At 46.9% G+C, this 13,204-nt stretch overlaps 1 protein-coding gene across 1 annotated transcript; it reads left to right on the top strand.

Moving 5' to 3' along the window:
- Positions 1-30: 30 nt before the first annotated feature.
- On the top strand, positions 31-12,089 carry DNAJB11 (DnaJ heat shock protein family (Hsp40) member B11). Its single transcript, XM_048954301.1, has 10 exons — positions 31-209; positions 330-486; positions 3,966-4,063; positions 4,424-4,556; positions 5,398-5,540; positions 5,882-5,964; positions 6,582-6,639; positions 7,170-7,281; positions 7,626-7,785; positions 11,684-12,089. The coding sequence occupies exons 1-10, from the start codon at positions 142-144 to the stop codon at positions 11,746-11,748; spliced, it is 1,077 nt and encodes a 358-aa protein (XP_048810258.1). The 5' UTR covers positions 31-141; the 3' UTR covers positions 11,749-12,089.
- Positions 12,090-13,204: the final 1,115 nt, after the last annotated feature.

The raw sequence follows: 13,204 nt of genomic DNA, 5'->3' as shown, positions 1-13,204 counted from the left end.
CGAGCCGCGCGGGGCCGGGCCGCTCCCCAATGGCCGGTGGCTACGGCTGGGTCGCTCTCTCATTGGCTGGCGGCCGCGGCCGGGCGCCGGCTTCGTGTGTGAGGGACGGGGTGCGGGCGGCGGCCTCCTCTCGGCCCGGCTATGGCCCTCGGCTGGCTCGGCCGCGTCTGTCTCCTCCTGCTCTGCCTCTGCGGGGAGGCCGCCGCCGGGTGAGCGCTCCCCTGGGGGCTGCCCTTCCCTCATCCCCTCCTTTCATCCCGTAGGCCCGCGGCTCTCCGGCGCCCGGCCCGCTGACGGGGCCTTCCCGCTCTCTCTCTCTCCCCCCTCAGGAGGGATTTCTATAAGATCCTAGGGGTGTCCCGCGGCGCTTCCGTGAAGGACATCAAGAAGGCGTACCGCAAACTGGCGCTGCAGCTGCATCCCGACAGGAACCCCGACGACCCGCGGGCCCAGGAGAAGTTCCAGGACTTGGGAGCTGCCTACGAGGTGGGGGAGGAGGGCTGGGGGTGGCACTGAGGGCAGCGTGGTACAGTGCTGTGAGTGAGGCTGGGCCCGGCTGGGAGGCACCCAGCCTGTGGCTGTCAGGGCAATGCTGAGCTCCCGAACGGCTGGGATGAGTTCTAGCAAACAGAAATGACTCTCTGTAGGGCATTGTTGTCATCCCTCCTCGCCTGTTAAATCTGTATTGAATTTGAGATGTGGTAGCTAGTAACGAAGCAAAGAGAGGCTGCCAGGCTGACCTGGGTTATCTGCTTGTTTGAGAGCAATAAAGGGCAGCAGTTCACCTACCTGGGGGAGCGTGGAGTTTGAGCTGTTTGATCTTATTAATAGCTCTTTGAGTGTGAAATGGGCATGCATCAGCTGGAGTGTTGGCACAGGAACCTGTCTGTGTGTTTGTGTAGAGAGTGGCTGTAAGTTTTGGCTGGTAGGAAATGAAAGGCTGTTGGCTTGCCTTCTAGTAAATGTGGTAAGGGGTGAAAAATCTTTGCTGGAGTCCTGTATGCATAAAGAATGAGGTGCTGGAACAGGCTGCTCAGAGAGGTTGTGGATGCCCCATCCCTGGAGATGTTCAAGGCCAGGTTGGATTGGGGCCCTTGGCAGCCTTGTCCAGTATTAAATGGGGAGGTTGGTGGCCCTGCATGTGGCAGAGGGGCTGGAGATTCATGTTGCTTGAGGTCCCTTCCAACCCTGGCCATTATGAATTCTGTTATATTTTTGCTGACGCATAGCATCTAAGTAATAACTTATACTTCTAGCATCATATGCTAAGTAAATCACATATAAATTACCAAACACTTAAATCAGAGTCTGTTTTTCCTCTTCTGTGGATGGTGGACTGTGTTTCCTTCATGTTCTCTGTCCTTTTGCCTCCCATCTCAGAATCAAAGGGGTTGGAAGGGACCTCTGGATGCCATCTAGTCCAACACATGTACTAAAGCAGGTTCCCTACAGTAGGTCGCACAGGAAGGCATCCAAGTGGGTTTTGTACATCTCCAGAGGAGGAAGGGGACTCCACAACCAATCTGAGCAGCTTGTTCCAGTGCTCTGTCACCCTCAACAGTAAAGGGATTATTCCTTGTGTTTGTATGGAACTTCCTGTGTTCCAGTTTTTGCTCAATGCCCCTTGTCCTGTCACTGCACACCACAGAAAAGAGCCTGGCCCCTTCTGTTGCTGCTGCTTTCTTCCTGCTTCCCCTCATGGAGCAGAGGAAGGCTCCAGAGGAAGAGAGTTTTGACCCAACAGAAATGCACAGGAGCAGCTCCACCAGGACCCTGCCCAGGCTGGCACTTTAGGTAGGAGGTTTGTGCTGGCTTTGAGGAGGCAGGCCATAGGACAATGTGGATCCCAGTGTTATCTTCAGGAGGAAGGGGGGTTTCTTCCTGCCCAGTCTGATGCTGTGGTTGAATCTGTGGCTGTAGCAGGGCTCCTGCTGCTGTCCCTGATGCTGCTTCCTTCTTCTGATATGTAAATCTAAAATGAATGAGGAAGTGAGGTGAGAAGCAGCTTGAATGTATTCCTCCTTGCTCAGAAGAACACATTTTTTTGTGTGTCTTATAGCTAGAACTCCTTTTAGTTCTGACTTCTAGTCTTAAAAAGTTGGCTTAGCTCTCACAGCGAAGTTGGTGAGTGTAAAAAATTCTTTGGTGGGAGATCTAGCATTTACCATCTCTGACTTGAAGGCTGATGCATTCTGCGTGCTTCAGCTGTGGGCTGAGTAGTTTATGTGAGCTGGGGGCTTGACACACTTGGCAGTGCTTAATGCACGGGGAGCATTTCTCTGTGTGCCCAGAGTCCCAGTTTATAACTTAGCCACAGTAGCAGTTGAAAGGGTCTTTCCTACAGAGAAATGCTGGGGAAGAAACAGCTGTAAAATCACAAAGCAGTAGAGGACGGAGTGGCACGGGCAGCAAAAGCTCTTTTGAGTGGTGACAGTCTACCTTCCTTTCCCTTACCAAAGTGCTACTGAAATACAGAGCCCAACTTGTTCAGCATAAAATGTGGAGTGCTGTTGCTAACACAGACAAAACAAATGCAACATGCCCTCCCCTGAACTACTGTTGTTTTTACCATAAAGCCTCAGGCTCGATGCTGCTACTCAAGATTAGTCTTGCTGACTGTCTAGAGAAAAGTCTTTGGGGGAGGGTGGGGGGGTAAAAAAAGTGAGGGGGAGAGTAAATTAAACTACTCAGTGTCCTTCACTTAAACAGCCTGATTTGAACCCCTCAGCTTAACAGGTGTTTCAGTTTCAGAGGCTCCTTTATATAGCAGCGGTTAATCTCAGGGTGATTTTCACCTTCCAGGGGCTGGAATCTTGTTTTTGGTTTTCAGTTTATCTGCTGAATTGCATTGCTTTTGAAGCAACCTAAAATAAACAAGAACTCTCTTTACAGAATTTAGAGTGCTGTGTTCTTAAACCTCCTGAAGCCTGCTAAGGAAGCAAAGTGAATGGAAAAGCAAATATTTTGTACTCTTTATTCCTTTCTTTCTTGTAATATTGTTAGTAGTCTACTAATGGATTGTGGAACTTATCCCAGTTTTCTCAGATGGGTGTTGTATTGCAAATCCCAGGTGTCAAAGGAAGAACTGAGCTCTTACATTTAGTCCTGGGAAGGTGAAGCTAGTAGTTAGAGTCACTGTTGTTTTTCTTCTACCTTTCTTGCTGCTGCCATTTATCATTACCTACAATTTGAGGCTGGCTTTCATCATTAAGCCATCTTCTCCAGCCCTTTCCACTCCTCTCTGAAAGCTAACATGGCATCTTGAGCCTTCCAAAAAATAACCAACAGCAAAGGGAAGGAAGGCAAAATCTGACTGGAAATCTGTGGAGTGGTGACCAAAAGCAAAGATAATACCTAGGAATTACAACTGAAGCTTTATGATCTTGTATGCTGTCTAGTGGGATGTGTTGCTCTGCCTCAGTACTGAGATTGCTCCTGAATTTTGCTGCCCTTAGGAACTGAGTCAGTGATGAAGCTGCTGTGGAATTATTGTACCCAGCAGGTTCATTTTGGGAGGCAAACTAGCCATCATAGCTAATAGTTGTGAAGTATTTGTCAGATAAATGCTTTCCACATGCTTTAAGAGCAGAAGAGCCAGGGCCCTGTTTTGTGTTATGTGCTTTTTTTCTTCTCGTGGAGGAGCAGTTCCTGCTTTGTAAGAAATGATTTTGAGTTGTTATTCCTTTCCGAGTCTCTCTCAACTCATTCAGAGTAAACTCACTATTTTTTATATCCTCTGTGTTTCATCTGCTGTTTTAATAAATTAATTCTATCTTCTATGAACTTAACCAACACGTGTTTAACTTCCCAGCACAGCAGGCGAGTTCTAGCCAATGCTTTTGCACTGTGAAGCACTGCTACTTGTCCCCCAGCTAAGAGCTCTGGCAAAGCTTCTCTTGGAGCTTTGTGTAAGCACCCAGGTGCCCTGTGGGTGAACACCCTGCTCTTCTGTGTCCCTTTGCCAGGTGCTGTCAGATGAGGAGAAGAGGAAACAGTATGATGCGTATGGTGAGGAGGGGTTGAAGGATGGGCACCAGAGTTCCCATGGAGACATCTTCTCACAGTAAGGAGGTTTTGCCACTTTGAGTTCTTCCACAGAGCTTTAATTCTGTGATCCTTGGGCATGCATTTGATGTGGGTCGATTCAGTGTTAAAGCCTCTCACCTGGTCAGGAGGCAGCGATGCGAAGTGACATGAAGGATATGAAGAAATACACAGATGTTCCACGTGTTGTTCCAGCAGTTTGTCTGGTGTCTGTTGGTCCTTTCTCCAAGAGCAGCGAATGGAAACCAGTGTTGTCTTCTCATATACCTTGGTTTTCTTAAGCAAAGAAATCTCTTCCAGGCACCCATTGCTCCTGCCTTGGGTAGCTGTCTTCTTGGTCAGAATTCCCTTCCTGAACTAACTGTGTGCTTCTCTCCAGCTTTTTTGGGGACTTTGGATTCATGTTTGGAGGCAACCCTCGCCAACAGGACAGGAACATCCCTCGGGGCAGCGACATCATTGTGGACCTGGAGGTTACACTGGAGGAGGTGTATTCAGGAAACTTTGTAGAAGTAAGTTTGCTGGCCTATTGGCCTCTGCAGTGCTACCAAGTTTCAGATAACTGGCCTTGCTGCTGCTTGTTTGAATCTTCAAAAGAATAGAACTAGAATAGATGCTTGTTTACATGGTAGCTGAGGATGTCATGAAGCTATTTGTTAGTAGTTAACTGAAGGATCAATGTGTTTATTTCTTTGCTGTCTGGCAAATTGCCTTAACAACGTTTCTTGTGATATTAACTTACTGGCTGTCATTGCCTAGCTAAGAAAATTGTTTCCTTTAGCTCTTGGTGGTGTTTGAGGCCCATTCATAGACTGAAACACACAGCTTAGTTTTCCTATTTTCAGCCATTCTTGCAACACCACGCTGTGCATTTTTCACTGCTTCTTTATGGCCAAACGAGTCACTGAATCTCTGGATTACATGCTTAAACATATGGTGGCCTTTTAATTTTCTTTAAGCAAGCTGTGTTTCTGGTGCTGACGATCTTTGCTAACTCTAATACTATGCATTAGACTTTATGTTGCTTGAGTCTGTGTTACACATGTCTGGATAAATGAGGAACTCAGTGTGTATATAACAGTATGTATGTGGTACAGAGAAGTCATCATAAAAGGTGTCAGTTAAAGAGATGTGCATGGATAGAGAAGGTGGCAAAAGGGATTTTCTGGTAACTGGGCATTTCTTGTGTGATTAGCAAGAGGTGTAAGGTGAAAACAGTGCAGAGTGTGATTTGTTTTGTTTTTTTTCTTTCAAGATCATGTGCACAAAAAAACAAATTGCATTCAGATTGAGTGATCAAGAGCTGGGGTGCTGGCCTGTGTGCTGGTGTCAGCTTCTTCCTCTTTGCTGCAGGTTGTCAGGAACAAGCCAGTGGCAAGACAGGCACCTGGCAAACGGAAATGCAATTGCCGGCAGGAGATGAGGACCACACAGCTGGGCCCCGGGCGTTTCCAGATGACTCAAGAAGTTGTTTGTGATGAATGTCCCAATGTCAAGTGAGTTGTGCTCTTCAGTGCTGTATGCTGTTAGTTCAAAAACCTGCCACCAGAGGGAGAAAAGCGTCTGTACGACCGGGAAGATGGGGGGAATTTCAGAGCGCTTAACGCAGGCTTCTCATTTCCGAGGAGACAGACTTAATAATTAAAGTGGAAATGGGCAGATCTGTTAGATGAGGAACTTACTCAATTTGTAAATGAGTGAGAAAGGCAGCACTTGGCCTGCAGCTCAAGGTGTAAGCAAGGAGTGTGTGATCTGTGGGGGTGTTCTCATTCTCCAGTAGCAAAGCAGGTGCTACCACCTAATGCTGAAAACTGTGCTTGCGTATTCCCCTTTGCAGGCTTGTGAATGAAGAGCGAACACTAGAAGTGGAGATAGAGCCAGGTGTGAGGGATGGTATGGAATATCCCTTCATTGGTGAGGGTATGTATATGGGCAGTGCCCAGCTTGTGGCTTGCTTCTTTGCTTTAATACAAGGCTGGTCTTCATGGCAGTGTGAAAGGGGCTCTGCTCTGCTCTAGGTAAATGATCAGGGCATATTATGTGAAGCTTTTTTTTTTTTTTCCAGAGTGTGCTGCTCAAATCCAGTACCACAGTCTTTGCAAGTCTGGGTAACACTCCTGAGATCCTTTCCCTTTCTTGCTACAGAATACACAAAAAAAAGAAAAGGAAAGAAATGAAAAAGCCCTACATCTTATATTTCAGATGATAACTTGAACAAGAACATTTGTTTCAGACTTCAGTATGTGAAAGAATCCCTCCTGTAGAAGGAGTTTATGTCCTTTAATAAGTAACGGATGGTTATCATTGCTGTGTGGGCAGGTCTTCAGAACAGCAGAGAGGGGTGAATTGGAGGGAATGCTGGAAATCCTAAACTGTTTAGCAAAAGAAATACATGTAAGCAGGGTTTTAGTCACATGAGAAGCAAGCAGTTGTTTCTCTCCCTTTGACACATGAGCTGCAAATCCCTATTGTGTTTAATGTGCTGCTTGCTTCTTTAGCTGTTTCTGACTGGATAAACAGCTCTTCTTCCTCCACAGGGGAGCCCCACGTGGATGGGGAGCCGGGTGATTTGCGTTTCCGAATAAAAGTTCTCAAGTAAGTGCCTGGCCTTGTTGGACCACTCTTTCAGGTTACTATCAAAGAAGCCTGCAAACAGCTTTCTGGCTAGTGTTGCTTGGCTTGTGTCTAGTTTATTCTTCAGTGCTGGTACAGCCAGGGCTCAGGTATTCGGAGCAGTTCAGGATGCTCAACCCTGAGGATGCTAGAGAATTCTGTGCTGTTAGGATGATGCAATGATATTCCACTTCTGTTTCCCTTGAATTCTGGCATAGGTTAGCTGCTGCCTGAATCACAGGGGATATCTCCTTTTTCTGTAAACATACTATCTCCCTATTGTCAAAAAAATGTACTGGTAAGAAAGGCTGAGTGAGTCACAACTTGACACTCCTTACCACTCACTGCTCTAGAAATAGAAAGGCTATTAGTAGCACTCTTGCACACAGGAAAACAAAGCTAAATTTCATTCGTTCTTGACTTCCTCTCTGATTTCTGTGAAGTTCTCCCAACTCTTTTCACAAATGGATGGGAGCAAGCTGGAGGAAAACTACAATCTCTCATTTCTGCAGGCACCCAGTCTTTGAAAGAAGAGGAGATGACTTGTATACAAACGTGACAATCTCGCTGGTCGAGGCACTTACAGGCTTTGAAATGGATATAACCCACTTGGATGGGCACAAGGTGAGGAAAAGATTTGCTTTCCTGCTCTATGTAAATAAAATTTAGCTGCTGGCCTTTTGTGGCTGCCTTTGTTAGAGGCCTCCAGAACAATTTATCCAGAATCAAAGCAGGCCTGGCACAAGGGGTGCAAGGTGAGGATCAAGGTTCCAGCCCTTCAGAGTAGCTACTGCATGTCTTGTCTTCAGTATCCTGGCAGTAATGCTGCCTGGTTCCCTTGGATATCATTGGCTTTGGCGGGGAATCAACATCAGCTGGAGCTTTCCAGTGGGCTGCAGAGGACATCTGAGGGACTGAGATGCATTCACAGAACAAAAGCAGCATTCTCAAATCTCTTTTGTCTCTAGGTTCATGTTGCTCGGGATAAAATTACTAAGCCTGGGGCCAAACTGTGGAAGAAAGGAGAAGGTCTTCCAAACTTTGATAACAATAATATCAAAGGCTCACTAATAATAACGTTTGATGTGGAGTTCCCCAAAGAGCAGTTGACAAGCGAACAGCGAGAAGGTGGGTGTTCTAAAGCTCTGTTATGGCTTAGGGCTGCACAGATATCTCACAGGAGCTGCTAAGAAGTGTAGTGTAACTGTAGTGACCAGGAAAGACTTTCATTCCCATTTACCCCTTTAACAGCGTAAGATGGTTGGCCAAGTGCCCTGTGAATAACTTCCATTTTCTTTTGAAGCCTGCAAGCTTGGCTGCTGCATTTGTAGGGAACAGGATTAGGTTAGGATGTGCCACTACTGGGGTGTTGCACTTGACACTACTAGCAGTGCTGTGTTCTGTAGCTGGCCATCTGCCTGAACAAAGAGACCAACTGGGCTGAGCCCCTGTCTGATTGGCCTTTCCTGGAATAAGACCACAAGCTGTTTCCTACTTTTCTTGGATTCTGTGAAAACTCTTCTACAGTCAAGGGTGAGCAGTGTTGTACAGCACTGGGTAGGGTTTGTGCATCCCTACATCTCCCTCTACCATACATGCTTTGTGCATTGTGTAGGAAAGAAGTGTGCAGTGAAGACACATACACCTGTTTCGTAGTAGAGATCAGCATCAGTGCCAAAATGGAAGCTCTTGAGTGAAGTGTGTGGAAGTCCTAACACTGTCAGGAGGATAAATACTATGCTCCTAGCTGGAAATTGATCTCTGCTTTGTCAGCTTTTGCAGTGGGTTCTGCTGCTCTGCTCAAGGCATCAGAGTAGGTCAAGGAGCCCCATCCTCTGCTGTGGGGCAAAGAAGTTCCTGCACGTACCAGTGAAGCTCTCCTGCAGAAAATCCTGCTTCCCAGCTTCTTTCTGCTGGTCAGAAGAAGGTACAATCACCCTGAATGTGCTGTCTTAGTTGATTCTGGCAGCTGTCCTGCTAGAGGGAAGCAAACGTGTAGCTTTCCTGCACTCCTCAAGTGCATAGAGGGCAGCCAAGCCCTGTGTGGTCTCTTCTCAGCACTTCCTGCTGTGTTGACGCTGCTGTGTGAGCTACTAATTGGAGATACGGGTCCAGGGTGACCAGTCATCTGCAAGCTTATTCTCTTGCAGCCTTTCTACAGCTATCCAGGCTGGAATGTCTTTGTATTAGTTCAAGGCCTTTTCCTTCCACACTGTGCTGCTCTTCTCAAAGCTGCATATGGCAGCAGCACCTCTCAGATGGAACTGAGATTTTTCCAATCTGCTGCTCTCAGCAGTTTGAGGAAAAAATTGTGGGCTAGAAGCAATGACAAAGTCCTGTGTGATTGTCAGAACTGCTAGCTGGCCTGCCCAGGAGGGTGGTACACACATGAGCATGTTCAAGCACAGGGCCTTTGGGTGTTTTTAGCTTCTGCAGAAGCAATCCCATCCTTCCTAGGGAAAGGTGACTGGGTAAGCAGTCAGATGCATTCTTGTGTGCTAGAATATCTCCAAACATGTAGGGATTTAAGGAGTTTTATGAGGGAATAGCTCTGTTCGTGCTGTGTGGCAGCACAGTGCGTGCACTCAGAGGAAGACTGCAGGTCTTGGCATTCAAAACATCCCTTTCTCTTATTGTTGGCACTGTTCCTAATTTCTTATCTCATAGCCATATGGATGGCTCCTGGTACAGTTGGAAGACACTGAGAACACAACCCTGATGCTCTAGAGTCAGAGAAACATTAGGCTCTTCTCTGTCTGGGTGGTATCAGGGAATTTATTGCTTGATGATCAGTAGTGACCTTCTCTCTTGTCTGTATTCCATTGCTGCTGGTGTTTGTTTGTTCTCCATGTTTTAGTGCTCAGCAAGCAGGAGCAGGCAGTAAAGTGCCCAAGTTGTGTTGTGACCTGTCACCAGCTCGTGGTGTCAGGAGGAACTTCAAGCTGGCTCCAGTAAATGTCTGAGAGCACATTAGAACCAAATACCAGGATTCCTGGCTGTGAAAACCAAGCCCCCAACGCTGGGGATATATGCTAAAATTTCCTGTGAGCTAATGAGGTTATCCTTCAGGCCAGCATGCAGCTGCTTAAGTGCTAGCCAGCAGGAAACAAGGTACAACAGTGGTAGTAATGCCATGCTGTTCAGGGTTAGTGGAGCTCACCTTTCTTCAGTGACGTCCTTCCTTTTGAAAGGCTGCATTGCCAAAAGACACATCTACTGACACATCAGCCAGGAAGTGGCTGTGAACTGGAAGTAGGAGGCTCTTTCCAGGACTGTTTTCCAGTATTTTGATGGGGCTAAAGGCACAGCAGTTCCTGTAGTCAGAACTGTATAACAGTAGGCATGCAGGGCAAAGGTTGCAGGGAGACACATCATCTTTTAGGCTAGTTTTTGTGAATGACTTGCATGTTAGGGGTTCTCTTCTATATGAGTGAGTTGATTTTAATAACTGGTTGTGCTTCTCCCTGCATACGTGCCTTGCTTAAAGCTGATAACCACTGAGGTGTTTTTCTAGGCAGCCTAATCTGATCTGTTCTACAAATGTCAGCATCCAGCCCAGGACTTTTCACCAGGACTCTGGCCTCAATCCAGCAGGCTGATCTGAGGCAGGACAAATCCTGTCTTCTGTCATGTTGAGCTGCAAGCCAGCTGCCAGTTCTTGCTGTTGTGAAGCTGATACTGTTTTGGGGATACCCACTGGCAGAATTTGGTTGGGTTTAAAGCAACTTAGTGGGGTTCTATTGTTGCTGGGTTGTTTTGTGGTTTGTTTGTTTGTTTTTGCTGTTCTTTAAATTTGGAAGTTACCCATGATGTGAGGAGTTTAACCTCACAATCTCAGGTCCTGCCAGCCCCTGTCCATCATGATCCTTTCAGGTGCTGATCAGAGCAGGGCTGTGCCATGACCAGGGCTGGGAGTCCTGGCTGATGTTGAAGAGGGATTTCCCTCTGATTTTACCTCTGGAAAAAGTGCACAGCACACATTCTTGGCAACCTGCTTCCTCTGTGCAGACTTGACCCTTAAGTAGCAGTAAAGACCAGCTAGTCTTCCTCTGGCCATGCTAAGCCCAATAGAATAGATTAGCTATTATGGTTACAGTGCTGACTCACCTTCCTGTTCTCTTATCCGGCTCTGGTAAAACTTGAGTGCTGACAGGACATCAGGTCATCAATTCTTTAAAATGTTTTATGAATGGCTTTTCAGGAGCAGCGAGGATGGCACTTTGTTCAAGGCTGAATCCAACCAAGTGATGCTCCTTTAGACCCCTTTGTAACACAGTGGCTTTCAAACCTATAAATGCAGGCTTTCAGCAGGGTGCTATCAAGTCTGTAGATGCAAGTAAGAGAAACAAGCTTGCTCCCTGGGGGCTGCTTCTAGCAGTCAGTAGTATTCCCAGGCACTACTTATGAGTGTGAAAACCTCTCTTGTGTAGTTATTCACGTGAGGTTCTGTAGCTGACAAGTTCAGGAGGAACCAAACATAGCCTTCCCAAATGCAGTGCTAGAGGATTTTTGTAGGGCTTTAAAGGGAGCTGATTAGATGAGCTAAGCTACTGGAATTCAACTCTGGAAATGCTCATAAAGCTGTTTCTTGATGCAGTTGTACTTAAGATGACAAATGTGTTCTCAACTTCAATAGCAAAGCAGCTCTAGGAGTCAGCTGTAACCATCTGCACAGCTGTGAGGATCTCGAGCTGGTGTGCTGGTCTCTGAGCTTGTAGTGAAAGAGATTTTTCTCCCTGGAGGAATTGGCTTATGGTTTGGTCCTATTTGATCTTATTTCTGCTGGTGGGAATGCTGAAGAAGCAGGAGTAAAGCTGCTGTGCCTCTGAGCCTGGGGGAGATTCTCTTTGTTGTTGTTCAGATGATGCTCGTGGTGTCAGCGTGTTTCTGTCATTCAGAAATGTGTGCTTGAGCTCAAGGCTGGTGCCACAGGGCCTGTGTGTCCGATCTGTAAATGCAATAAGCAGCACCTGCAGAGTCCTCCTCCTGTTTGTGCTGCATGGTAATGCTTTTGTTTCTTTTGCAGGTCTCAAACAGCTGTTGAAACAAGGCTCTGTGCAGAAGGTGTACAACGGATTGCAGGGATATTGATGTTGGTGGGGGTGAAAAAGGACTTTAATCACAAGTCAGCTCTGTTTGCAGTTCTTCCTCCTGCCCACTGTAGAATGGAAAACAGGGAGGGTGGGGTGATTGTTAAGGTATATATAATTTCTTTTTTTTTTTTTTTTTGTAAATGGTGGAATAGTTCAGATGAGTTGAGGGAGGGGGGAAGTCTCATCTTTCAGGACACAATGGGTGCTGCTTATCGTGTTCCATGTCCTGGAACAACAAAAATTCCTTGTGCAGACAGAAAGGGGGGAAAAGAAGTTTTAAATTCCACACAGATTGGAATTCCTGGTTTTTAAATATATTTTGATGTGACTTTTCTCGACCATCTCAGCATATTTTTGTAGCTTCTCCTCTTTTGTCCTCCATGTTGGTCTCTGGGTTTTTTGTTTTTGTTTTAAGTTTGATTTAAATTCCAGATCTTCTTCCCCTTCCCCTCTGAGTCCGGAGTGTGGCACTGCTTCAGAGTGAGTGCTGCTTGGGCAGGCATGCAGGTGCTGTTGGGGGTGGGCTGGCAGGAGGGCCTTTGCAGGACATGTTAGGCCCATGTGTGGCTGGGAAAGCAGGGGAAGGAGTTCCTGAAAGCTCCTGTCCCAAAAGTCAATGCTCAGTTTGAATTCAGAGTTGCAGCAGCTTAGCAGAGACTCCTTGGACTTTCAGCATGAAATTTTGGGGAAAATAATGGGACTGGCTCCTCGTGGTCTTCATTCTTTCTAACCCCTGAGTGTAACCAACAGCTTGTCTGCCAAAGTTTACTTCCCTCCTGCACTCTGTCCTCCGTGAGGACGGGGGAAGTAACAGTGCAGAAATAAAGGTGTTTGAGTTGGAATGGCAAAACCTCCCTGCTCATGTATTTCAGCAGCCCTTACTCTGCTACAGCTGCAAGTCGTTGGACTCGTGATCATCTTGCTGCAAGCTGCCACGAAGGGTGAAACTACTGCTAACACCAGCAAAAGCTCTGCAGCTGCTTTAATTGAACCGAGGGCCCAGCAACTCATCAGGGAGGGACCTGTGCTGCTCTGGTGTCTGCTGTGAAGGTGCTGCTCCTTTAAGCATCCTTGTCAGAAATGCTCATCTCTGCATGTTATTTGCAAGAACTTTGGGAGTGGTAGCTAAGAAAGTTCCCAGAGGTGCCTGCGTCACTCAGCCTCGTGCTGCTTTGCTGTGGCAGGGATGCAGGCAGCAAGAGAGATGAGTCAGTTGTTGGTGTAGGATGCTGCTCTGCATCTTCATCCCGTGCTCCTGAGGGCTGTGAAATGGGGTGGCTGCTGCTGCTGCCTGATTCCTCATTCTCTGAGCTGGGAAATAGATGAGATCTGCTTCTGAACAGGGAAATGCTTTCTGGGGAGCAGCAGCAGGAGACTGGAAGTCGCTCTTTGGCTTTTGTTGCTAAGGATTTTCCTTTGTTTTCAAGTTAAAGCAGCACGGATCTGAACTGGGT

The sequence above is a fragment of the Lagopus muta genome, chromosome 9, assembly GCF_023343835.1.
Source record: "Lagopus muta isolate bLagMut1 chromosome 9, bLagMut1 primary, whole genome shotgun sequence".
In the NCBI taxonomy this organism is placed as follows: Eukaryota; Metazoa; Chordata; class Aves; order Galliformes; family Phasianidae; genus Lagopus; species Lagopus muta.
The sequence above is the reverse complement of the archived record's forward strand: the minus strand, read 5'-3'. Positions and strand labels throughout refer to the sequence as shown.